Source organism: Oncorhynchus masou, chromosome 15 (genome assembly GCF_036934945.1).
Source record: "Oncorhynchus masou masou isolate Uvic2021 chromosome 15, UVic_Omas_1.1, whole genome shotgun sequence".
NCBI classification, from domain to species: domain Eukaryota; kingdom Metazoa; phylum Chordata; class Actinopteri; order Salmoniformes; family Salmonidae; genus Oncorhynchus; species Oncorhynchus masou.
In genome coordinates this window covers 20,971,441-20,998,987 of record NC_088226.1, presented here as the reverse complement: position 1 = coordinate 20,998,987, position 27,547 = coordinate 20,971,441, and the positions used below count along the sequence as shown (strand labels likewise).

Below are 27,547 nucleotides of genomic sequence, written 5' to 3'. Positions count from 1 at the left end.
CTTTTTGAAGTAATATTGAAGAAAATGTTTACTTAATCTGTGCACAAGTCTCAAATGTACATGTAAGTAGCTGTAATCCCCCTGACCTTATTATCAATGAAGTTGCTGAAATGACAAGAATAAGAACTGATGGAATGAATGAAACAGAAAAGAATGAAAATGCTCAAAGGATGACAACGGTTGGAGGGGATTTTTGTCTTGGATGTCTTTTTACCATGAAGAAGTAGCAGACTAATGCAAAGTGGCAGCATCACTGACGTGGTTTCAATGTAAAACCACAGAAACTGTTTTTTTGTCACAACCTCTCTATCTTTGTTGCCGTGTTCGGTCTAGAGGCTATAGAGACTATCCATACTGGGGCTTTAGAGGATAAAAGGTGTTTTTTGAAGTTATACTGATTCACTTAACTCACCCAACAATAAGACAAACTGTCATACTGTGCCGAGAGGAAGGAATACTGAGATGTTAATAATTCATCTCAAAAGATCATGTTCCCCTTTCTCCTGCTGACATTTAGTGGGGGGGTTGGTGCGTCATGTTACTCTTACATATTTCTTGACTGTGGTGTCAAATTAGGGAAATTCCAAATTCATGGCCATTAATATGGAATTGGTCCCCCCTTTGCTGCTATAACAGCCACTCTTCTGCGAAGGATTTTCACTAGATGTTGGAACATTGCTGCAGGGACTTTCTTCCATTCAGCCTCAAGAGCATTCGTGAGGTAGGGCACTGATGTTGGGTAATTAGGCTTGGCTCGCAGTCGGTGTTCCAATTCCTCCCAAAGTTGTTCGATGGGTTTGAGGTCAGGGCTCTGTGCAGGCCTGTCAAGTTCTTCCACACCAACCTCGACAAACCATTTCTGTATGGTCCTCGCTTTGTGCACGATGGGCATTGTCATGCTGAAACAGGAAAGGGCCTTCCCCCAACTGTTGCCACAAAGTTGTAAATCACATAATTCTCTAGAATGTCATTGTATGCTGTAGCATTAAGATTTCCTTTCACTGGAACTAAGGGGCTTATCCCAAACTATGAAAAACAGCCCCAGATCATTAGTCCTCATCCACCAAACTTTACAGTTGGTGCTATGCATTGGAGTAGGTAGCATTCTCCTTGCACCGCCAAACCTAGATTTGTCCAAAGGATTGCCAGATGGTGAAGTGTGATTCATTACTCCAGAGATTGTGTTTCCACTGCTCCAGAGTCCAATACCTGCAAGCTTTACACCACTCCAGCCGACGCTTGGAATTGAGCATGGTGATCTTAGGCTTCTATGCGGCGCTTGGTTATGTAAACCCATTTCATGAAGCTCCCGAAGAACAGTTATTGTGCTGATGTTGCTTCCAGAGGCAGTTTGGAACTCGGTAGTGAGTGGTAACCGAGGACAAACTATATTTACGTGCTACGCACTTCAGCACACGGCGATCCCATTCTATGAGCTTATGTGGCCTACCACTTCGTGGCTGAGCCGTTGTTGCTCCTAGATGTTTCCACTTCACAATAACTGCACTTACAGTTGACCGGAACAGCATTAGCAGGGCAGACATTTTACAAACTGACTTGTTGAAAAGGTGGCATCCTGTGACGGTGCCACATTGAAAGTCATTGAGCTCTTCAGTTAGGCCATTTTACTGCTAATGTTTGTTTATTTTTCTTGTATATTTTTTGTTTCACCTTTACTTAACCAGGTAGGCCAGTTGAGAACAAGCTCTCATTTACAAACCAAAGTTTGTCACGTGCGCCGAATACAACAGGTGTGTAGACCTTACAGTGAAATGCTTACTTACAGGCTCTAATCAATAGTTCAAAAAAGGTATTAGGTGAACCATAGGTATGTAAAGAAATAAAAACAACAGTAAAAAGACAGTGAAAAACAGTAGCGAGTCTACACACAGATACCGGTTAGTCAGGCTGATTGAGATAGTATGTACATATGGTTAAAGTGACTATGCATATATGATGAACAGATGCAGATATTCCGGGTAGCCATTTGATTTCCTGTTCAGCAGTCTTATGGCGTGGGGGTAAAAACTGTTGAGAAGCCTTTTTGTCCTAGACTTGGCACTCCGGTACCGCTTACCATGCAGTGGTAGAGAGAACAGTCTATGACTGGTGTGGCTGGGGTCTTTGACAATTTTCTAGGGCCTTCCTCTGACTCTGCCTCGTGTAGAGGTCCTGGATGGCAGGCAGCTTTGCTCCGGTGATGTACTGTACTGTATGCACTACCCTCTGTTGTGCCTTGCGGTCGGGGACCGAGCAATTGCCGTAGTGATGCAACCAGTCAGAATGCTCTCGATGTTGCAGTTGTAGAACCTTTTGAGGATCTTAGTACCCATGCAAAATCTTTTTAGTTTCCTGAGGGGGAATAGGCTTTGTCGTGTCCTCTCCACAACGGTCTTGGTGTGTTTGGACCATTCTAGTTTGTTGGTGATGCGGACACCAAGGAACTTGAAGCTCTCAACCTGCTCCACTACAGCCCCGTCGATGAGAATAGGGGTGTGCTCAGTCCTCCTTTTCCTGTAAACCACAATCATCTCCTTAGTCTTGGTTACGTTGAGGTTGTTATTCTGGCACCACCCGGCCAGGTCTCTGACCTACTCCCTATAGGCTGTCTCATTGTTGTGGGTGATCAGGCCTACCACTGTTGTGTCGTCTGCAAACTTAATGATGGTGTTGGAGTCGTGCCTGGCCTTGCAGTCGTGGGTGAACAGGGAATACAGGAGGGAACTGAGCACGCACCCCTGGGGAGCTCCAGTCGTGAGGATCAGCGTGGCAGATTTGTTGCTACCTACCCTCACCACCTGGGGGCGGCCCGTCAGGAAGTGCAGGATCCAGTTTCAGAGGGAGGTGTTTAGTCCCAGGATCCTTAGCTTAGTGATGAGCTTTGAGGGTACTATGGTGCAACTGCGACCTGGCCAAGATAAAGCAAAGCAGTGTGACACAAAGAACAAAGTTACACGTGATATAGAAACGTACAGTCAATAACACAATAGAAAAATCTATATACAGTGTGTGCAAATGTAGTAAGATTATGGAGGTAAGGCAATAAATAGACCATAGTGACAAAATAATTACAATTTAGCATTAACACTGCAGTGATAGATGTGCAGAAGATGAACGTGCAAGTAGAGATACTGGGGTGCAAATGAGCAAAAAATAACAATATGGGGATGAGGTAGTTGGGTGGGCTATTTACAGATGCGCTGTGTACAGGTGCAATCAGTAAGCTGCCCTGACAGGTGATGCTTAAAGTTAGTGAGGAAGATATACTCCAGCTTCAGTGATTTATGAAATTAGTTTCAGTCATTGGCAGCAGAGAACTGGAAGGAAGTGCATCCAAAGGAGGAGTTGGCTTTGGGAATGACCAGTGAAATATACCTGCTGGAGCACGTGCTAGAGGAGGTTGCTGCTATGGTGATCAGTGAGCTGAGATGAGGCGGGGCTTTACCAAGCAAAGACTTATAGTTGACCTGGAGCCAGTGGGTTTGGCGACGAATATGAAGCGTGGGCCAGCCAACAAGAGCATACAGGTTGCAGTGGTGGGTAGTATATCAGGCTTTGGTGACAAAACGGATGGCACTGTGATAGACTGCATCCAATTTGCTGAGTAGAGTGTTGAAGGCTATTTTGTAAATGACATCACCGAAGCCAAGGATCGGTAGGATAGTCAGTTTTATGAGGGTGTGTTTGGCAGCATGAGTGAAGGATGCTCTGTTATGAAATAGGAAGCCGATTCTAGATTTAATTTTTGGATTGGAGAGGCTTAATGCGAGTCTGGAAGGAGAGTTTACAGTTTAACCAGACGCCTAGGTATTTGTAGTTGTCCACATATTCTAAGTCAAAACCGTCCAGAGTACTGATGCTAGATGGGTGCGGGCAGCGATCGGTTGAAGAGAATGCATTTAGTTTTACTTGCGTTTAAGAGTAGTTTCAGGCCACAGAAGGCGTGTTGTATGGCATTGAGGCTCGTCTGGAGGTTTGTTAACACATTGTCCAAAGAAGGGCCAGAGGTATACAGAATGGTGTCATCTGCGTAGAGGTGGATCATAGAATCACCAGCAGCAAGAGCGACATCATTGATATATACAGTGCCTTGCGAAAGTATTCGGCCCCCTTGAACTTTGCGACCTTTTGCCACATTTCAGGCTTCAAACATAAAGATATAAAACTGTATTTTTTTGTGAAGAATCAACAACAAGTGGGACACAATCATGAAGTGGAACGACATTTATTGGATATTTCTAACTTTTTTAACAAATCAAAAACTGAAAAATTGGGCGTGCAAAATTTTGTAGCGCCACCTTTTGCTGCGATTACAGCTGTAAGTCGCTTGGGGTATGTCTCTATCAGTTTTGCACATCGAGAGACTGACATTTTTTCCCATTCCTCCTTGCAAAACAGCTCGAGCTCAGTGAGATTGGATGGAGAGCATTTGCGAACAGCAGTTTTCAGTTCTTTCCACAGATTCTTGATTGGATTCAAGTCTGGACTTTGACTTGGCCATTCTAACACCTGGATATGTTTATTTTTGAACCATTCCATTGTAGATTTTGCTTTATGTTTTGGATCATTGTCTTGTTGGAAGACAAATCTCCATCCCAGTCTCAGGTCTTTTGCAGACTCCATCAGGTTTTCTTCCAGAATGGTCCTGTATTTGGCTCCATCCATCTTCCCATCAATTTTAACCATCTTCCCTGTCCCTGCTGAAGAAAAGCAGGCCCAAACCATGATGCTGCCACCACCATGTTTGACAGTGGAGATGGTGTGTTCAGGGTGATGAGCTGTGTTGCTTTTACGCCAAACATAACGTTTTGCATTGTTGCCAAAAAGTTCAATTTTGGTTTCATCTGACCAGAGCACCTTCTTCCACATGTTTGGTGTGTCTCCCAGGTGGCTTGTGGCAAACTTTAAACTGCACTTTTTATGGATATCTTTAAGAAATGGCTTTCTTCTTGCCACTCTTCCATAAAGGCCAGATTTGTGCAATATACGACTGATTGTTGTCCTATGGACAGAGTCTCCCACCTCAGCTGTAGATCTCTGCAGTTCATCCAGAGTGATCATGGGCCTCTTGGCTGCATCTCTGATCAGTCTTCTCCTTGTATGATCTGAAAGTTTAGAGGGACGCTCAGGTCTTGGTAGATTTGCAGTGGTCTGATACTCCTTCCATTTCAATATTATCGCTTGCACAGTGCTCCTTGGGATGTTTAAAGCTTGGGAAATCTTTTTGTATCCAAATCCGGCTTTAAACTTCTTCACAACAGTATCTCGGACCTGCCTGGTGTGTTCCTTGTTCTTCATGATGCTCTCTGCGCTTTTAACGGACCTCTGAGACTATCACAGTGCAGGTGCATTTATACGGAGACTTGATTACACACAGGTGGATTGTATTTATCATCATTAGTCATTTAGGTCAACATTGGATCATTCAGAGATCCTCACTGAACTTCTGGAGAGAGTTTGCTGCACTGAAAGTAAAGGGGCTGAATAATTTTGCACGCCCAATTTTTCCATTTTTGATTTGTTAAAAAAGTTTGAAATATCCAATAAATGTCGTTCCACTTCATGATTGTGTCCCACTTGTTGTTGATTCTTCACAAAAAAATACAGTTTTATATCTTTATGTTTGAAGCCTGAAATGTGGCAAAAGGTCGCAAAGTTCAAGGGGGCCGAATACTTTCGCAAGGCACTGTATATACAGAGAAAATAGTCGGCCCGAGAATTGAACCCTGTGGTACCCCCATAGAGACTGCCAGAGATCCGGACAACAGGCCCTCCGATTTGACACACTGAACACTATCTGAGAAGTAGTTGGTGAACCAGGCGAGGCAGTCATTTGAGAAACCAAGGCTGTTTAGTCTGCCGATACGAATGTGGTGATTGACAGAGTCGAAAGCCTTGGCCGGGTCGATGAAGACTGCTGCACAGTATTGTCTTTTATCGATGGCGGTTAAGATATCATTTAGGACCTTAAGCGTGGCTGAGGTGCACCCATGACCAGCTCAGAAATCAGATTGCATAGAGGAGAAGGTACGGTGTGATTCGAAATGGTTGGTGATCTGTTTGTTAACTTGGCTTTCAAAGACTTTAGAAAGGCAGGGTAGGATAGATATACACTGCTCAAAAAAGAAAGGGATCACTAAAATAACACATCCTAGATCTGAATGAATGAAATATTCTTATTAAATACTTTTTTCTTTACATAGTTGAATGTGCTGACAAAATCACACAAACAATATCAATGGAAATCAAATTTATCAACCCATGGAGGTCTGGATTTGGAGTCACTCAAAATTAAAGTGGAAAACCACACCACAGGCTGATCCAACTTTGATGTAATGCCCTTAAAACAAGTCAAAATTAGGCTCAGTAGTGTGTGTGGCCTCCACGTGCCTGTATGACCTCCCTACAACGCCTGGGCATGCTCCTGTTGAGGTGGCGGATGGTCTCCTGAGCGATCTCCTCCCAGACCTGGACTAAAGCATCCGCCAACTCCTGGACAGTCTGTGGTGCAACGTGGCGTTGGTGGATGGAGCGAGACATGATTCAGGTCTGGGGAACGGGCAGGCCAGTCCATAGCATCAATGCCTTCCTCTTGCAGGAACTGCTGACACACTCCAGCCACATGAGGTCTAGCATTGTCTTGCATTAGCAGGAACCCATGGCCAACCGCACCAGCATATGGTCTCACAAGGGGTCTGAGGATCTCATCTCGGTACCTAATGGCAGTCAGGCTACCTCTGGCGAGCACATGGAGGGCTGTGCGGCCCCCCAAAGAAATGCCACCCCAAACCATGACTGACCCACCGCCAAACCGGTCATGCTGGAGGATGTTGCAGGCAGCAGAACATTCTCCACGGCGCCTCCAGACTCTGTCACGTCTGTCACGTGCTCAGTGTGAACCTGCTTTCATCTGTGAAGAGCACAGTGCGCCAGTGGCAAATTTGCCAATCTTGGTGTTCTCTGGCAAATGCCAAACGTCCTGCACAGTGTTGGGCTGTAAGCACAACCCCCAGCTGTGGATGTCGGGCCCTCATACCACCCTCATGGAGTCTGTTTCTGACCGTTTGAGCAGACACATGCACATTTGGGGCCTGCTGGAGGTCATTTTGCAGGGCTCTGGCAATGCTCCTCCTTGCACAAAGACAGAGGTAGCTGTCCTGCTGCTGGGTTGTTGCCTTCCTACGGCCTCCTCCACATCTCCTGATGTACTGGCCTGTCTCCTGGTAGCGCCTCCATGCTCTGGACACTACGCTGACAGACACAGCAAACCTTCTTGCCACAGCTCGCATTGCTGTGCCATCCTGGATGAGCTGCACTACCTGAGCCACTTGTGTGGGTTGTAGACTCCGTCTCATGCTACTACTATAGTGAAAGCACCGCCAGCATTCAGAAGTGACCAAAACATCAGCCGGGAAGCATAGGAACTGAGAAGTGTTTTGTGGTTATCACCTGCAGAACCACTCCTTTATTGGGGGTGTCTTGCTAATTGCCGATAATTTCCACCTGTTGTCTATTCCATTTGCACAACAGTATGTGAAATTTGTCAATCAGTGTTGCTTCCTAAGTGGACAGTTTGATTTCACAGAAGTGTGATTGACTTGGAGTGACATTGTGTTGTTTAAGTGTTCCCTTTCTTTTTTTGAGCAGTGTATATCTGCAACAGTTTGGGTCTAGAGTGTCTCCCCCTTTGAAGATGGAGATTGCATAGCTGTGTGCTTGATTTTATACACCTGTCAGCAATGGGTGTGGCTGAAATAGCCGAATCCACTAATTTGAAGGGGTGTCCACATACACTATATATACACAAGTATCTTATTTTCAATAAGTGTGGGTGTCACAAGCACTTTCATTATGTGGCTTTGAATTAAAAGTCTTAGCCCAGCCGTAACTTTTCACTCTATTCTAAAAATAGAAAACCAATTAGGCTACCAAGTATATAATATTTCTAAAATGAAATGTTTGAACACCAAATGAGACTCATTGTGGAGTTTAGGATATGATTTCAATCTGATTAGAATGATAGAATCTGGGCCCCACTTATAGTAATTACCAAACACTTTCTACTAAGCTAACATATGGAATTGTTTTAAGATGGTCATACCAATGATCATTTAGCTATTTGATTTAGAATGTTATGGCCCTTTGGGTATCTTTTTATTGAATTTCTTATTATTTCATGAAACATTGAATTTGTCCTTACTGCTAATAGCCCATTGATAATGCAATTAACAGATGGACAAATGGACAACATAGCACATGGACAAATACATAGTTGAAAAATACATCAAAAGTAAGTGTGTTTGTCCTATATCTGAGAGATATAAGAAAGATCAGGAAATGATTACATATATTTTTTGCCCATATTTAACCTTTTTTTGGGGGTGCTTTTTTTAACAGGTATCGGGCTATCTTCTGACGAGTCTTATGGGCACCCTAGAGCAAAACGGAGAACACTACCGTGTTCATGAGGTAATAATAGTTTGCATGTGGTGCTTCATTGTATCTGGTGGACAACAGTCTGAAAAATAACATGTTGCACCTTAACACCCGACTTTTCGAGCAAGACCTCAAAAAGGCCTATAGTTAGCAAACTTCAGAACTGTTGTGATATGATTAGTACACTTTCTCTTTACAAAACGTTATTCTCACCTCCTCCCATCGTACACCACAGTCGTCCCCCCCCCCCCCCGTGGTCTACAGATGGAGATTGTTTTTCTTATAGCCTCTGTACACAAATTACACATAACATTGAGGCCTGGCTCCAACTTCCTGCCACAAAGCGGACTCTGACCTTTCAACAAGCGTTGTGTGTGTCACCTACACCACCCCCGCCTCTCTTCTGCAAGCCTCCCTTTACCTATGCTGCAGAGTGGAAAGTACTCAGCCAGAACCCATATATCTGGGGGTGTCAAAAGTGCCATCATGGCCAAACCAATGCATTCACTCACGTTCTGTGAACAAACAGGCAGTTATTGCGACATAAGCCTGAACTTCACTTTGCTTATTGAATACTTTGTTTCTCACCGTTCACATAAAGAGTGTTTCTACAATGCCCTCCTGTACCAAAAGATAAAGCATGAGTTAAGATATGCAGATAGACTTCACAGGACCTGCTCATCTCAGTGTGCTAAGCATCTACGACAGCATGCATTTTGTAATGTTGTAACAAGTAGGTTTCCATCGGTTTCTATGATAAAAGGATCATTTTCATTTTCAATACAAATTCATTCCACTACATTGATTGATACAAAGCATTTAATGTAACTGTGTGACATAAAATAGCTATCTACCTTTTGCTTATGTTGTTTTGTATGTCACATAACATAGTAAGTATGTGATAGAAATCCAACAATGGAGGAAATGGGTATCGTGCTGCATGACACCACAGACAAAGAAATACTCTCATCTATGAGGACTAAGCGGGTCTGTCTATGGCTACAAAATGAGATGTCCGATGACCTTTGCATTGTCATACCAACTCAGTTCATCTTTCTATTGCCATTTCTACTTCTGCATTTTATTGACTTTCACAAGGATCTTTTGACTCCACTATCCATTTACTACTAGCTTGAAACCTTTTTGTGACCTGACTTGCTTTCATGAGGGATCTACAGTATATTGGAAAACATTTGTATATTTTAACACACGTCTAATTGTAGTGTATTCACCTTACGCCTTGATCACACCGACAGTGTCAGTGCGCAAATTGGGACACAGCCTCATCTGGATGTGTGCAACAAAAGTTCACCTTCTGCTACAATTTCTGTCGAGCTGTCGAAGCATACAGTTTGAGCATAAGTTCCAGTTCGAATACAATCCAACGTATATACCACACAGAACGCACTGCAACTGCCTCTCCAATGCAATGTTACAAGGCAAATGTAGCGTTCCATTGGAAATGAATGTACTTCTGTTGTACCAAAATGCATTGACGCTGTCGGTGTGATCGTGGTGTTACTCTGCCAATCTGGTGCTGCAATTTGTGAAACCACCTGACATTTCAGTGTGAACCTGAGTCTCTGTTCTAGCCTACTTTACTGGTGCTCGACTGAAACAGGATGTGGTGTATTCACTATTTTTACCTTAACACATAAAGGGTCTCAGGGGCCTAATGGCTTTGCTCGTAGAGTATGTGTTGTCGAGAAGTGTTTCTCAATCCTGGTCCTAGGAAGGGCTACCACATTTTTGTTTTGGACCAAGCACTAATGCACTTAATTGAACTAATCAACTCATCATCAAGCCTTTAATTTGAGTCAGGTGTGTGGGGGCTAGGGCTAAAACAAAAATGGGCACCCCTTTGGGTCCCCAGGACCAAGGTTGATAAACACTGTTGTAGAGAATGGTAATTATACGTTTTTTTTTTGTTTTTGTTTTTTAAATCTTCAGGGTTTTGTGTGGCTTCCTGCAAGACATAGGCAAATGTCAGCCTTAGCGAGAGGTTGTGGTTACGTGTGTCACCATTAAATGTCATTGGGCACTTCAATCGAGAGGGAAAGAAAGAGAGAGAGAGAGAGAGAGAGAGAGAGAGAGAGAGAGAGAGAGAGAGAGCGAGCGCGATAGCAGTAGGGAGCAGGAGAGAATGATAGAGACAGAGTGAGAGAGCGCTAGAGGCACAGAGAGAGACGGTCGCTAAGTGACCTACCTGAGACTAAGGACACAGAGGAGAGAGCATCTGCAAAAGTCAAATAGTAAAAACAGAGCAAAGAAAGTAGAACAGAATGAGGACTGTGCTGACACTTCGACCCTGACTAAGAGGGTAAGTCTGACGAGGTAGAGTACCAATTTGTTTGCATGTGCATGAGCACTTTTTGTAAGATTCAACTTAGATTTACATTTTATTTAAAAAAAACAAAAAAAACATTGAGTATCCCTGTATCATTCTTGTTATCATCTAGGTGTCAGCCGCATCATTGTAATGTAGTAATTTAAAACTAATCCTTAGGGCGGCAGGTAGCCTAGCGGTTAGAGTGTTGAGCCACCATGAAGGTCGCTAGTTTGAATACCCAAGCCAACAAGGTGAAACATCTGTTGATGTGTCATTGAGAAAGGCACTTAACACCAATTTGCTTGGTATTACTATGGCTGACCCTGTAAAACAACACATTTCACTGATCATTTCTGGCGTGTGACAATACATCAATAGTGTGTGTGTATTATATATATATATATATATATATATATATATATATATATATATATATATATATATATATATATATATATATATATATATATATATATATATATATATATATATATATATACACGTTTGTTCTTTACATCTAGGCCAACCTGGTGAATCTAACAAGCACTCAAGAGGATAGTGTTTAGACTGTCTAGTTTTTTAGCAGTCTATTGGTGCAAACAAACTTGAACATCAGCCTTTTCAGGGGAGACAAGGGTACAAAAGGTTTTCTCATTGAGAGTTTAACATTAGGTCATGCAGTATTCGGCAGTCTCTGGATGAATGTGTATTCTGTACAGATATCGATTCAAGAGGAGTTTTCCGCTGCTGCCTTTAAGTGCCTACTTAAACTCTTCATGTACTGCTGTCAAAGGGGATGACAGTTGGTAATAATGGTATTGGGCCTGTGACGGAAAGATTTTAATGTTGAATACAATCAAGTCAGGACTTCCCTTACCAGTGTCATGTATTTGCTGCTGTTCTATGCAACTGATAGGATTTGTACTGTCTAAATGTTTCTGGTGTTCCAATGCTCTGCTATAACAGCCTCTTCATCTTTTAGTTTTTATCATCTTTGTTTTACATTTAAGCAGTGGTGGTAATGGCCAACACTCTGTAAGTGACAGTTTCTTAATCTATGCCGTCTTTTGTTTTCCAGTTAGACAGTGGCGGTAATGATGTGGTCCATGCTTCACCTGCTGTTCCTGCTCTCTGTCCCACCAGGCTTCACTCACAACCTCCAAGGTAACTAGTGACTACATGTTAATCTCAGCCTACTCATTCAGATAAGATCTGTGAAAAACAAACAGTACTTACACCATGTGGAGAAACACAATTTATTGATTGCATAGAACGCACAGCAATAATATTTTTGGTTTGCCTTTGCTGTCTTTCCCTCCAAGGACTGTTTTGTGTGAATGACTACATCAACAACATCACATGTGTGTGGAACAGCTCGGCAGTAGATCCAGACGTGGCCTGTCAGCTCCTCGGTACAAAAGAGAACTTTAACAATCTTTTGTAAGGAATATTTTTATTTTGTCTTTATTATTACTGCAATACAGAAAATGACGGCATTGTGTTTTGAGGTATAAATGCATCCCTGTGTAATATTTTACTTTTAATTTATTTTGTTTTGTATAGCAATAGTAGTTGCGATCTCAAACCCTTGGATAGGCCGGTGCAAGGTCATTCTCTCAGAGGCTGCAGTATTGTCTTTGAGGGCCATGTAAGTTTTTCCTGATATCAGAATGATATGTAATTCTCCATATGTTATTGTACATATCAATTTCATTGTTTTCTATCAATCTGTCTATTCCTATTTTATTTTTCAAAATTAACTAAATATATAATGTGAAGTATATTTTCAATAACTGCTTGTGAAAATTCGAATTTTCACACACATGTAGAACAGATGCAAGGAGTTGTTACTTTAATAAACATGCCATCTGCTTTCTGACTGTTTCTCTACAGTATTTCAGTTCAGCCGAGCACCTCCCCATCATTAAGGTGGAGTGTGACGGGTCTGAGGCGGCAAAGCTCATAAGATACAAACCTATCAACCACAGTGAGTGTCCACTTTTTCAGTGTCCTCTTTCGTCTAGTGTACCTGCGAGAGTAGCCTCTCACTAAATAGCCGTTCTTCTTCACTGGTTCATTTGGGAGTTTGATTCTTGCATGGGTACATATTCAATACTGAATCTATGTGCCACTATCAATGTAAACGTTGCTTTGGAAAGCATCTGCTAAATGACAGGTCTCAGACAAGATTACCCATCACCTGACTATAGTTCACCAAACCGCCTCCTCTATATTTCCACTTCATGGTATTAGATGACTGTGACATCTCCCTCTGTTTCCTTACAGTTAAGATGCATCCTCCTGGTAGTCCGGTCATCATCAATGGGACTAATGCCACCTGGAGTGCTGGTAGTCCGCTATCTATGAAGATCTATGAATATGAGTTCAAGGTCAAGGTGAAGAGGGAAGACCAGCTATGGGGGGTGAGTGAGAAAGACAAACCATTTGGTGGGTGGGTGTGAAAGTGTGTGGTATTGGCTGAACACGCAGTATACTGATGAATGAGTTATAGTGAATCTAATTAGTGGGTAGTCATGAATAATACTGGCGCCTGAGTATTTAGCTGTGATTGTTGGCGGAATCTTCGCTTCCATAGACATCAAAGCATGTACATTTGAGTTAAACACACTCATCTCAAATCTGGATTTCAGCCTAAATAGTTTGAGAGTCTTGTAGCTTTGTAGTGATTATGTTTATTTTTGTTTACCTTTCTCTTTGTCAGGAGGCCTGGAGTTTGACCAGACTAAATCATGAACCGTGGATAGAGCTGGATGTGGAGGAGAGTGGGATTCATCACATCAGGGTGAGAGTCAAGCCGACCCAACCCCCCTCTAGCCACTGGAGTGAGTGGAGCACCACTGCCTCCTGGACATCAGAGGACGAGGTCTCACCAACCTTTGGTACGTTTGATGCCTTGCCACAAACTAAAACTTTACATCTACTGTATGTTCAGTCATGCAGAAGACTCTATCTTATCCAGAGAAACTGACAGTCGGTGCATGGTGAAGTTCATGCAGCCCATATAGGAATAAAACTAATTTGCTGGTCTCAAATTCTGTTAACGACCCATGTTAATTGCATTAAATGAATCCAGATGCATTTCTGAGACCTACATTCCAACCGTGCTCCCGTTCTCTGGTGTCCCCAGACCTGACTTTGTGGCTGGTGTTGAGTGGTGCGTTTTTCACGCTCATTGTTGTCATGTTGCTGGTCTTCTACAAAACTCATACAAACAATAGGTGAGTAATGCGTAAAGGTGGATTATATGCGTATATGTATGTATTGTTGGGTCAGATCAGGAGTGAGACCTACAACCTTTGGCTCAGTGAGTTAATTTGGTCTTGTGCCGTGTTGATGACTGGGGCTTGATTTTTATCATTGGTTACATTATCCAATACGAAGCAGATTTTGCGTTCAGGACCTTAGGTCTGTTTGGGTATGTAGTGTCAAGTTAATTCTGGGACAGACCCAAAATGCCTTATTAAAATCCATGTTGTTTTGGTGCACTATAGGAAACACCAGTATGTGCCTGATCCCGCCAAGTACTTCCAGCCACTTAACTCTGTCCACGGTGGAAACTTTCAGGTACCTGGAAAATACTCCAACTTCGTGCTAAACTTGAAACCTCTTGAACCAATAAAATTCTGTGTATGTGGCGTTATTCACTGGCGTGAATGTTTTCTTGATATGAAAACCTAGTGGACGGCCTAATATAATATTCTGGAACCTGGTTGAGTGGATATATCCGCATTTATGTCCTTATTTAACTTGACTTACTACTTACTTACATTTGATGCTTACAGTTTGGAACAGCCTCTTTAGTTGCCAGTAAAAGGATGGTGCCCAGCCACAGTAAAAACCAAAGGGAAACATTAGTCATGAGCACAGGCCCCTGTGTGGTTTCTGTTGCTTTGAATTCCTTGCATTAAGTTAGATGCAGACATACACACTCTCTACTACATGCACACAATAACACACCAATAAACTCACACATGCCCTCATTTTAGACGTACGAACAACCACACACTGATCTTGCAGCAACTTTCAAAACTTGACACTTGCCAGTGTAGATGCATTAACATATTTATCCTTTGTCATTTTGCCTAAGTATAAGCATAACTTTCAATTTCACCAAAATCTGTGACACTGTACAGAGAGGCGGATACTGACGTGTGTCTCTGGCCCTCCCCATGCAGAAATGGCTGAGCCCCTTGTTTGCTCCAGAGTCCTTCATCACTGCCCAGCCCTGCGAGGACATCTCCCCCGCGGAGGTGTCTGGAACAGAAGTCTGGGACGTCACCAATTCCACCACCGCGGCCTTTCTCCTACACTCTGACCCCAACACTCCCTCTGATGGCTGGAACAGTAGCGGCCAGTCCTCCTGCTTCTCCAACATCGGCTACTTCTACCCCAAATACCCCAGCAGCATCTTCATCGAGTCTTGCCCCGTCTACTTCACCTACCAGGGGGACCACAGCTCTCTCTCCGCCACATCCTCCTCCTATGAGCGCCTGGAGCGTCTCGGTCGGCTGCAGAGCCAGCCCCTGAGCCCAGACTCTGGTTTCGGCATGGAGAGCGTAGAGGGGGAGGACCAGCTGGAAGAGGAAGGAAAGAAGGATAAGGAGAGGAATGTGGTTCCAGTTGCCCCTCTTGTCTTACCAGTCTCCCTGCCTGCTCGGATCCCCCCAGGCCCTCACCATCCCCTGAGTCTCCCCCAAATCCCCCTTCAAAATCCTGAGTCAAATTCTGCCATGGCGTCTAGCAGCAGTTACAATGCCTGGCCAGTAGAGGCTGCTCTAGGCAGATCCTCCTCAATGACAGTGGAACAAAGTTGTATTGGCTATTTGACCATTGAAGAGCTGCAGAATACCTACAGCAACAAGTCTATTTGAACAATCCATTTTTCACTCAATTTGCATTTTAGTTTAGCTGTTGAACGGATTATTTGTGCAAACTATGACAAGGCTGATAATGCAGGTACAAACCAATAATTTTTAACATGGAAAATATTGTAGAGTTCTAAATATGTAGCTTATTTGTATTTTATATACATTTTGTATATCACTTGTACTACTATTGAGGCAGCTGGTTTGCCAAAGCATTGTTACTTTATCTCAGATAGTTAGTGCTGCTAGTTGTTTTTGTCTTTAAATGTGTTCACTGACAGCTTGTTTGTATGAAGTCCTGAATAAAACCTCTGACAGAAGAGAAGTGGGTCAGCCTTAAACTTCCTGTGTATGTGGCCTTAGTGGGAAAGTGGTCCTGCTGTGTGTGTTTGCGTGTGTGTGCATCAGTGGCGGTCAGTTCCGTTTCAGATGAGGGAGGACCTTTTTTTTATGAGCATGGCCATATTTCTATTACAGCATATTGGATGACTGTCATTCATATTCATTTCACCCAGTTCAATGTAACATCGATAGGTTTATGCTACTACGTGATACTCAACATTTCTCTATACCCATCATGAGGTTGTTACAGCCAATGTAGGTGCACACAGGTTGAGAGAAAAATTAAAGTTAAGACAGACAGACAGTGACAGACAGTGACACATTCAATACTGTCTTGCACACTCTTGCCTGCATCTAGCGGATATAGGGTGTAGTCATTGAGAGTTTCTAATGTACAAATTTGGGTATTTTTATCTCTGTTTCGTTCAATTTTTTAAAACAGAATCGGTGGGTGGAATGAATACACCCTTGATCACGTGTAAACACAGTTCACTTTCATAGCAGCCACGTTGTATTCCTTATTGCATATATGCACTCTCCTACTCTCACCTTTTCCCTTCGCTTTTGGACTTCAGTGTACAACACATCAGCTGCATGTGACCATGTGAAAAAACCTTTCCAAGACGGACAATATCATACCCGCCACACACAGCCTACATCATTGTCACCATATTAGCTAAAGTAACGTCAGTCAACATAGCTAATAGAACCTTCTAATGTGTTAGTAAACCTGCTACAGTCATGCAGTAAAGTTAGTGTTCAGTCAGTAAGCAGTTTAGAACGTGCCCCGGTGGCAATACATTTGTAAAACTTAAAGCTTACCTTGAATTGGAAGTGTTCCAATATTGTGTTGAATAGTCATATCTAGCATCTTGTTTGAGTGCTAAACTAGCTAGCTGCATTTGCTAGCTAAGTAAGTGAAACTGGAAAAACACTCTTTCTCCTCCATTTTGGAAGAAATTAAATTGTTCAAAACTGTTCAACTATTGTCTTTCTCTGAGTCAACTACATTGTATGCACTGCAGTGCTACCTTCCTGTAGCTTATGCTTTCAGTACTAAACTTCTGATTCTTTGATTGGGTGGACAACATCTTAGTTCATGCTGCAAGAGCTCTGATAGGTTGGAGGACATCCTCCAGAAGTTGACATAATTACTGTGAAGGCTATGGAAGGGGTTGAGGACCATGAGCCTCCTATGTTTTGTATTGAAGTCAATGTAACGATACCATATCACCTCCACCCTACCTGACACCCTAGACCCAATCCAATTTGCTTACCGCCCAAATAGGTCCACAGACGATGCAATCTCAACCACACTGCACACTGCCCTAACCCATCTGGACAAGAGGAATGCCTATGTGTGAATGCTGTTCATCGACGACAGCTCAGCATTTAACACCATAGTACCCTCCAAACTCGTCATCAAGCTCGAGACCCTGGGTCTTGACCCCGCCCTGTGCAATTGGGTACTGGACTCCCTAACGGGCCGCCCCCAGGTGGTGAGGTTAGGTAACAACATCTCCACCCTGCTGATCCTCAACACTGGGGCCCCACAAGGGTGTGTTCTGTGCCCTCTCCTGTACTCCCTGTTCACCCACGACTGCGTGGCCATGCACGCCTCCAACTCAATCATCAAGTTTGCGGACAACACAACAGTGGTAGGCTTGATTACCAACAACGACGAGACTGCCTACAGGGAGGAGGTGAGGGCCCTCGGAGTGTGTTGTCAGGAAAATAACCTCACACTCAATGTCAACAAAAACGAAGGAGATGATTGTGGACTTCAGGAAACAGCAGAGGGAACACCCCCCTATCCACATCGATGGAACAGTAGTGGAGAGGGTAGTAAGTTTTAAGTTCCTCGGCGTACACATCACAGACAAACTGAATTGGTCCACCCACACAGACAGCATCCTTCAACCTCAGGAGGCTGAAGAAATTTGGCTTGTCACCAAAAGCACTCACAAACTTCTACAGATGCACAATCGAGAGCATCCTGTCGGGCTGTATCACCGCCTGGTACGGCAACTGCTCCGCCCACAACCATAAGGCTCTCCAGAGGGTAGTGAGGTCTGCACAACGCATCACCGGGGGCAAACTACCTGCCCTCCAGGACACCTACACCACCCGATGTCACAGGAAGGTCATAAAGATCATCAAGGACAACAACCACCCGAGCCACTGCCTGTTCACCCCGCTATCGTCCAGAAGACGAGGTCAGTACAGGTGCATCAAAGCTGGGACCGAGAGACTGAAAAACAGCTTCTATCTCAAGGCCATCAGACTGTTAAACAGCCACCACTAACATTGAGTGGCTGCTGCCAACACACTGACTCAACTCCAGCCACTTTAATAATGGGAATTGATGGGAATTGATGTAAAATATATCACTAGCCACTTTAAACAATGCTACTTAATATAATGTTTACATACCCTACATTATTTATCTCATATGTATACGTATATACTGTACTCTATATCATCTACTGCATCTTTATGTAATACATGTATCACTAGCCACTTTAAACTATGCCACTTTGTTTACATACTCATCTCATATGTATATACTGTACTCGATACCATCTACTGCATCTTGCCTATGCCGCTCTGTACCATCACTCATTCATATATCTTTATGTACATATTCTTTATCCCTTTACACTTATGTGTATAAGGTAGTAGTTTTGGAATTGTTAGCTAGATTACTCGTTGGTTATTACTGCATTGTCGGAACTAGAAGCACAAGCATTTCGCTACACTCGCATTAACATCTGCTAACCATGTGTATGTGACAAATAAAATTTGATTTGATTTGATAACTAACAAACTTCCATACTTGACAGTGTTCCGTACACGTGACCATATTTTAGCGCCCCCAAAAATGAATACTTCCAGGTCAAATGTGATATTATTACCATTGTAAAGCACAATTTCTCTGCTTTCCATCAAAACCAATGATGCGAATTTCATGCTGCCCGTCTCTGCATGATTGAAGGAGGCAATGGAGCTCCACCAAGTCTTTTGAAAAATTGTGGTGGGGGAAGCGAAAGCTACTTAGTAGTGAAAGGGGGGAGAGATGTCGTGTGGGGAAACTGCTTTTTTCACTCCAATTTATCACCTCTAAAATGTCTATAGGACAATATAAAGAGTTTATATAATGTGTCATTATTTTTTGAATAGGGTTTTTAGGACGGCGCTAAAATGATCTTCACAAGTAAACTGCGGCTGTCTCGCAACTTTTGAGAGTCATGACGGCTTGCAGAGATGATGCGTAAAATGTATGCATTCAGATGTACAATTGACTAGGTATCCCCCTTTCCCTGTCCCTTTCACTGATACGTCACAATGTATTGTGCAGCGTTAGAAGGGTCAGTTTTTTCAACGTTTCTCAAATACATTTGCTCTATTACCATGTCAATTAAAGCTGTAATAGAAAAGTAGTTTACAACCCCAGATTTTGAAGCCAACACAGTTGCTACAGTCCCATTAGTTTTTATCGTAGCCTCGTTTGAAAGTTGCGATACGCAAAACCTGTACGGAACTGTGTTAGCTATCATTACCCAGAGGAGGATGGAATCTAGTGGTCCTCTGTCTACACCATGGTGCTACCCTACAGAGTGCTGTTGAGGCTATTGTAGACCTTCATTGCAACAGTGGGTTTGAATGAATTATTTGGTGACGTGAATATATTTAGTATAGTTTTATTTAAAAAAATAAGCTTTTGAACTGTTTTACCATTTAAAAAATGAAATTCACTGAGGATGGTCCTTCCCTTCCTCTTCTGAGGAGCCTCCACTGGTGTGGATGTTCAGTTAAACTCAGAAGTTTACATACACCTTAGCAAAATAAATTTAAACTCAGTTTTTCCACAATTCCTGACATTTAATCCTAGCAAAAAATGCACTGTCTTAGGTCAGTTAGGATCACCACTTTATTTTAAGAATGTGAAATGTCAGAATAATAGTTGAGAGAATTATTTATTTCAGCTTTTATTTCTTTCATCACATTCCCAGTGGGTCAGCAGTTTACATACACTCAATTAGTATTTGGTAGCATTTAAATTGTTTAACTTGGGTCAAACGTTTCGGGTAGCCGTCCACAAGCTTTCCACAGTAAGTTGCGAGAATTTCGGCCCATTCCTCCTGACAGAGCTGGTGTAACTGAGTCAGGTTTGTAGGCCTCCTTGCTCGCACACACTTTTTCAGTTCTGCCCACAAATGTTCTATAGGATTGAGGTCAGCGCTTTGTGATGGCCACTCCAATATCTTGACTTTGTTGTCCTTAAGCCATTTTTCCACATTTGGAAGACCCATTTGTGACCAAGCTTTAACTTCCTGACTGATGTCTTGCTTCAATATATTCACATAATTTTCCTTCCTCAAGACTCCATCTATTTTGTGAAGTTCATGAATCCCTCCTGCAGCAAAGCACCCCCACAACATGATGCTGCCACTCCCATGCTTCACGGTTGGGATGGTGTTCTTCGGCTTGCAAGCCCCCCCCTTTTTCCTCCAAACATAACAATGCTCATTATGGACAAACAGTTCTATTTTTGTTTCATCAGACTAGAGGACATTTCTCCAGAAAGTACGATCTATGTCCCCATGTGCAGTAGCAAACCGTAGTCTGGCATTTTTATGGCGGTTTTGGAGCAGTAGCTTCTTCCTTGCTGAGCTGCTTTTCAGGTTATGTCGATATAGGACTTGTTTTACTGTGGATATAGATAATTTTGTACCTGTTTCCTCCAACATCTTCACAAGGTACTTTGCTGTTGTTCTGGGATTGATTTGCACTTTTCGCACCAAATTACGTCTATCTCTAGGAGACATAACGCGTCTCCTTCCTGAGCGGTATGACGGCTGCGTGGTCCCAAGATGTTTATATTTTCTTTATTTATACTTATTTATACTTATACTTATTGTTTGTACAGATGAACGTGGTACCTTCAGGTGTTTGGAAATTGCTCACGAGGATGAACCAGACTTGTGGAGGTCTACAATTATTTATCCTGGGTCTTGGCTGATTTCTTTTGATTTTCCCATGATGTCAAGCAAAGAGGCAGTGAGTTTGAAGGTAGGCCTTGAAATACATCCACAGGTACACCACCAATTGACCCAAAAGATGTCAATTAGCCTACCAGAAGCTTCTAAAGCCATGAGTTCATTTTCTGGAATTGTCCAAGCTGTTTAAAGGCACTGTCAACTTAGTGTATGTAAACTTCTGACCAACTGGAATTGTGATACAGTGAAATAATCTGTCTGTAAAACAATTGTTGGAAAAATGACTTGTGGCATGCATCATGTAGATGTCCTAAACCGACTTGCCAAAACTATAGTTTGTTAACAAGAAATTGATGGAGTGGTTGAAAAACGAGTTTTAACAACTCCAAACTAAGTGTATGTAAACTTTCGACTTCAACTGTATATGTTTGTGTGTGTATGTGTGCATGTTTTTGTGTGCGTGGGCCTGTGAGTTGTGTGGGGGAGGTGTTCTGATTTCAGAGTGTATTTGTGTAACAGATCTAAGGGTGGTTGTGGCTTATGAATGCTGGGGTGTGAAATTAGATCCGTTTGTGCATTTGTGTGTGTAAACATGTCCTGTCAGGTGTGTGTGAGTTTGTGTATTAGTATGTGGTCTGACATTTAACTGTGACACCATGTCCCCACCGCTGACTTTCGCACTCTTGAAAAAGTTGTTTTACTTGTTACAAGTCATTGCCAAATCAAATCAAATGTTATAAGTTACATGCGCCGAATACAACAGGTGTAGACCTTACAGTGAAATACTTACTTATGAGCCCGTAACAGACAGTGTAGTTTAAAAAAATATGGATAAGTATAAGAAATAAAAGTAACAAGTAATTAAAGGTACAAAGTCAATGTGCGTGGGCACCGGTTAGTGGAGGTAGTATGTACATGTAGGTAGAGTTAATTAAAATGACTTTGCATAGATGACAACAGAGAGTGGCAGTGGTGTGGAGAGGAGAAGGGGGCAATGTGAATAGTCTGGGTAGCCATTTTTTGACCATTGTTCAGGAGTCTTATGGCTTGGGAGTAGAACCTGTTTAGAAGCGTCTTGGACCTAGACTTGGCGCTCTGGTACCACTTGCTGAGTGGTAGCAAAGAGAACAGTCTGACCAGGATGGCTGGTGTCATGATGTTGGCCTGTGAGTAAGGTGAGTAAGGTTTATGACCCCCCCATAAATACCTTTCTCTCTTCTCTCACTCTTGACTCTACAGAGGGACTCTTGAATAGCTTTTGTTAAACATAGAGAGTCTGGGAACATCAAACAAGTGGAGGGAAAGGAACCATATTTCGGTAGTAGAACCAGTTGAAAACTTAATTGATTGATACTTAATGATACTGATACTGGTTCATACTTAATGAATATGATGTCCATTCGGTTGTCATCTGAGACATTATGACTGATGACAGGACGACCTAAACTGTATCTGGGAAAGTCTACACATTATAGTTATCATATTCACATGGAATTGTTGTGCAATTCAAATGGTAAATATAAAATTATTTGTGAAAAGATTAAATGTAATTTTAGCTTCCAAATGAGAGATTTGGGTTTTCATAAGTTTAGGGTTCTGCTCAATCAGTGGCCCGCCCCTGTGAAGAGACATGGGTTATAAACTATGAAACACACCCTTCTCTCTCTCCACTATATAAGCCCTTGATTAAAATGTAACCTCCTGTTCCGAGGACGATAGGACGACGGTCCATACGTTGAAAAGGACTAACATGTCAACTACAGAACTAAGCCAACCTCAGTGTGAGCTTTGGTTGTTAATAGTATGAACTTTGAACTCTTATTCACTAAAGAAATTAGACATCCTAGCCGTTAAGTGAGCAACAGCAGCTTAAAACATGGGCTCGGAAAGGACGGACAGAGTATCCCATCTACCATAAAACGACGACACTACAACGTATCCCGTTCACCCACAGAGACACTCTTCAAAGGACTCTGTTGGGCAACATGGCCTTCCATCTACCACCACCATATTGAAGCGCAGCTCAGAGTAAATATTTATTGCATTTTCCTTTTCCAAATGGGTGGTAATTTAGAATGCATAAGATACTGTATTTACGATAGCATGGCTTCTCCCTTTGTTCCTCATGTCTTCACGCTCTTTCACTCAAACCCAACCCACTTTCCTTTGTGTAACCACCTGTCATATCTGTTCCGTCCGATAGGGACGTTTTCCTTTATTTATCCTTTATTTCAGCGGTCCCAACATAGTAATATGTTAATAGCATTTCATGAAAACAATAAAAAGTTTATTATTAATAAAACATAATTCTTCTTATTATTATTATATATGTTTTTACAGAAAAACAGAAAAGAAAAATTCAAGAAAAAATACAAATCAACAAGTGATGCTTTTGTCTCCCCCCTTTTGACAAAAACAGGATAAGACTTTACTGTTTATTGACATGTAAGATGTAGGATAAAACTTTGGTCATGGAAAACAGAGTAAAGCAGAGCAAAGCATTATTATAAACCATCTGGTCCTCTCAGCTATTCCTATCCTGCACCAGGTGGGCACCATGCCACCCAGGGACTCCAAACCTTCACAACAGGGAGAACAAACATACTGGAAAGAAAACGTATCATAAAACAAAAATGTAAAAGATGGAACTGTGGTGGTGTAATATTTATTATACTACCTCACCCACAGCATACCATGGGTCATCCTCAGTCAGTCCCATCCTCCCCTGAAAACTTGATTCAGTATCAGCATCTCCAACTGGAGCATCAAGCAAAGGCATCATGCCTGAAGCCTTCACCACATCTGTAACAGACTTCTTAAAACATGGTATGATGCAAGCAGCACAACACATCAATAATAAAAATACAAGAATTAGGGTCAGAAATCCAGTAACCACCATACCAGTGTACTTACCAAACCAGGCTCCCAACCAAGAGAACAGTCCAGACTCCTCCACCCCCGCCATGGTCCTCATTTCAGAAGATAGTGCATCAAGCCCGCTAAGGGCCTTAGATATACTACCATCTGGACTGGTGTTATTAGGAATATACGTGCAACATTGTTCACCGAACATCTTGCAGACACCCCCCTGACTGGAAAGAAGCATATTTGTCTGGCAACCCTAGATGTGGCCTCAAGCTGTTCAGACATACCAGTGAGTGCATCACGGGAGTAATTCAGAAAACGCTGTTGATTATAGTAGATATAATTAATCCATGCAGTCTGTCTTGCATCCACTATGGCTGGACGCATAATAGGTAGTAAGTGCCAGAGTCCATCGTTCCTACCCAATGCCTGAAATTCATGAGGAACCCCAACAGGCACCCCCAACAGATTAGTGTGTATGTCAACTACATCCTCCGTCCATGGAGCACTACGTCTATGTCTCCCATGGGATGGAATGTTTTCAGGTCCCCTGGATACAGAACCCAACAGCTGTTCAGCAGTAACATTAACAATGGTCAGTGGAATTATCAAACTGGTCAGAGCACACGTACCTTGCCAGTCTCCTCTAAGAATGGGTATCAGTACTCTTTTGGGTCCACAGATCCACCACACATCAGCCAGACCACTAGTTTGGTTTAGGCCTGCAACTGGCCAAGTGGCATTAATGGTTATGTTACTACTGCAATCAGCTTCAGGCAACCTCCCAAAGTCTATGCCATTACATGTACCCGTGATGCAACTGTAGTTGCCCCCATACACTTAGGGGCCCGATGAGGAGATACTGTAGGAAACACAAGGCTCAAAGAGGAACAGAGAGTTGAATTGGGCTGAACCTGGTAAAAACCTCTCAGAATACACAACCATCCCTGTCCTTCTCCTATAGCAAATGGGGATGTAGCCAGAACAGGTCTAGCATGACCACATATAATGCATATAATGCAATATTATTTAACCATGGTTACAAAAACAAAGTACAGGCTTGACATTGAGAAGGCTAGACACAGGAAAACCTGGCTCCGAGTAGAGGAAAGGCTGTGGAACCACTTCACCACAGTAGAACCCGAGTCAGAGCTGCATTTCCTGACAAGCATTTTGCTTGGATTGTCTGGTAGTGGTCTGAGTAAGGAGGAGAAAACTTAAAACTAGCTGTTATTGGCAGAGACGTTCGGAACTCTGTTTGTTAGTGGTCTACTAACCAATTTACTGCAAAGTAATATCACCATGGAAAGCCAAAACTCCCACCCATGCAAACCTGCTGATTAGAAGGCCCTGTGTGTTTTCAGGAAATAACACTAATACATTTTTTTCACACTTTTACAGTGTTAATTATGATACGAAACAGGAAAAACTGAATTTTAAACCGTTTTATTGTAGGGTCAGCTTTTACCACCAGGTGGCAATAGAATAAATCCTCTGCCTTGTAATGTACAGCCAAGGAAACAATAACAGACCTAAAACAATGATTGGCTTACCTTAAAAGGGCATTCTGCAGTTGTTACATAGATTTTTTGACCTTTAGATTAATGATATATACCCATTGCTTCTTGAAGAATATAACTTCTAAATATCTTATGAGCTTAGCTCAACTGTGTCTTACCCCACCAAAACCCCAAATATATGCTTGTTCTTCTCCAATGTTTGTAAACAACGCAATTGTAAAGAAACACTGAATATGCCTCAGAACATGGTTAAAACCATAATTTTGATCTCATGGATTGTCAGTCCTTGCATCCATAGCTTTGTCTATGAATTTTATAGTGGTTACATTTCTCCAGCCCCATTCCTCAGCGATTTACAGTTGAAGTCGGAAGTTTACATACACTTAGGTTATATTGAAGCAACATCTCAAGACATCAGTCAGGAAGTTAAAGCTTGGTCGCAAATGGGTCTTCCAAATGGACAATGACTCCAAGCATACTTCCAAAGTTGTGGAAAAATGGCTTAAGAACAACAAAATCAAGGTATTGGAGTGGCCATCACAAAGCCCTGATCTCAATCCTATAGAAAATGAACTGAACTGAAAAAGAACTGAAAAAGTGTGTACGAGCAAGGAGGCCAACAAACTTGACTCAGTTACACCAGCTCTGTTAGGAGGAATGGGACAAAATTCACCCAACTTATTGTGGGAAGCTTGTGGAAGGCTACCCAAAATGTTTGACCCAAGTTAAACAATTTAAAGGCAATGCTACCAAGTACTAATTGAGTGTATGTAAACTTCAGACCCACAGTGAATGTGATGAAAGAAATAAAAGCTGAAATAAATTATTCTCTCTGCTATTATTCTGACATTTCACATTCTTAAAATAACGTGGTGATCTTAACTGACCTAAGACAGGGAATTTTTACTTGGATTAAATGTAAAAAATTGTGAAAAACTGAGTTTAAATGTATTTGGTTAAGGTGTATGAAACTTCTAACTTCAACTGTACATAAACAGTGTCAGGGTGCACCGTTTTGTTATTGTTTGAACCACATAGTGCCCCTTTAAACTCCAAAGACTAGAATGGGTGGAGCCCTATAGTTTTGTAACCATAACAGTAAGGCTGTTATGACAAGCCAACTTCACAGAGCCTAAATGACATCTTCGAAGAGTACACACTGCTGGTAAATCTACAATGGATTCCCTGACCCTTTCAGCTGCTCACGAAAAGTTTTCATACTCCCGTGTATTATGCTACGACTTCTCTATAACTAAGAAGAATGATAAGACAAGAGGTTGTATCAGGTTATCAAATAACTAGAGATACAAGACTACTGAATGTCTAACTAAATAAGACTCCCACATCAATCTCGAAAGCAGGTCACTTTGAACTTGGCCACCGTACAACTTGTCTTACTACCTTTTTTTTCTGTAGAATTGGTGGCATTTTCCATGTATACCGTATGAACTCAGGAAGAATTCTCCATTGAATCCTCCATTGATATTTACATATTGTCCTCAGACAAAGTCCCAACATTGCACTTGTATAAGACTCTGGTACCTGGGCAACGGAGCGCCTGTTTGGTTTTGTCTCGTGTGAGTCTCTGTCTGTTTGAGGATCGCCTGCCTGCCTGCCTGCCCGCCCACCCGTCCGCCCACCCAAATGGTTGATGAAGCTACTATGAGAGAGAGAGAGAGAGAGAGAGACCAAGGGAGAGAGAGGGAAATGAAAATACTTACATACAGCAATTCTACAAATGCTGAGCTTGTCTTGGAACAGGTCCACCCTGGATTCAGAGGATGTGGGGCCAAGTCGAGTGTGTCTGTCCTCTTTATTTGTGTGGATTAGAACCAGAGCCCGGAGGAAAGGGTCAACGACACTGAAATCGTAACCAAGATACAAACTAGCCTAAAGGAGAGAGAGGAAACATATGGAAGCACTTCTATTTGAGGCAGTATGGATAACCAGTGTCATGACTTTGCCCTGCTGGGTGTGGGTCAAAACACCCCCCCCCCCACCATAAATACCGAAATTCTCTGTCTCTACTCTACAGAATGGACTTTTGGAAAGCCCTTTGTTACCACATGTCACGTTTGTGTAAAGGGATCGGGAGACGGGTGCAGGAATGTGTAATAGGGGTTTTTATTGACTCAAATTACAACGTGCCATGTAAAGTCATGGGGACGA

General features: G+C 42.4%; 1 protein-coding gene across 5 annotated transcripts; it reads left to right on the top strand.

Annotated features, from left to right (window-relative positions):
- Nucleotides 1-10,522: 10,522 nt before the first annotated feature.
- Nucleotides 10,523-16,010, top strand: il2rb (interleukin 2 receptor, beta). 5 transcript variants are annotated; one of them, XM_064988626.1, is made up of 10 exons: nucleotides 10,523-10,756; nucleotides 11,848-11,929; nucleotides 12,088-12,205; nucleotides 12,329-12,413; nucleotides 12,659-12,752; nucleotides 13,052-13,188; nucleotides 13,488-13,665; nucleotides 13,860-14,004; nucleotides 14,278-14,350; nucleotides 14,962-16,010. In XM_064988626.1, exons 2-10 carry the CDS (start codon nucleotides 11,860-11,862, stop codon nucleotides 15,655-15,657), a joined length of 1,596 nt encoding a protein of 531 aa, XP_064844698.1. In that variant the 5' UTR covers nucleotides 10,523-10,756; nucleotides 11,848-11,859; the 3' UTR covers nucleotides 15,658-16,010. The 5 variants fall into 5 exon arrangements, with proteins under 5 accessions (XP_064844698.1, XP_064844699.1, XP_064844697.1 ...); XM_064988627.1 differs by having other exon boundaries at nucleotides 10,523-10,770; XM_064988625.1 differs by having other exon boundaries at nucleotides 10,523-10,770; nucleotides 11,844-11,929.
- Nucleotides 16,011-27,547: the final 11,537 nt, after the last annotated feature.

Coding starts and splice junctions, on each gene's coding strand:
- il2rb (XM_064988626.1), top strand. CDS start 11,860: ATGATGTGGTCCATGCTTCACCTGCTGTTCCTGCTCTCTGTCCCACCA. Junction 11,930..12,087: donor CTTCACTCACAACCTCCAAG/GTAACTAGTGAC, acceptor TTTCCCTCCAAG/GACTGTTTTGTGTGAATGAC. Junction 12,414..12,658: donor GTATTGTCTTTGAGGGCCAT/GTAAGTTTTTCC, acceptor GTTTCTCTACAG/TATTTCAGTTCAGCCGAGCA.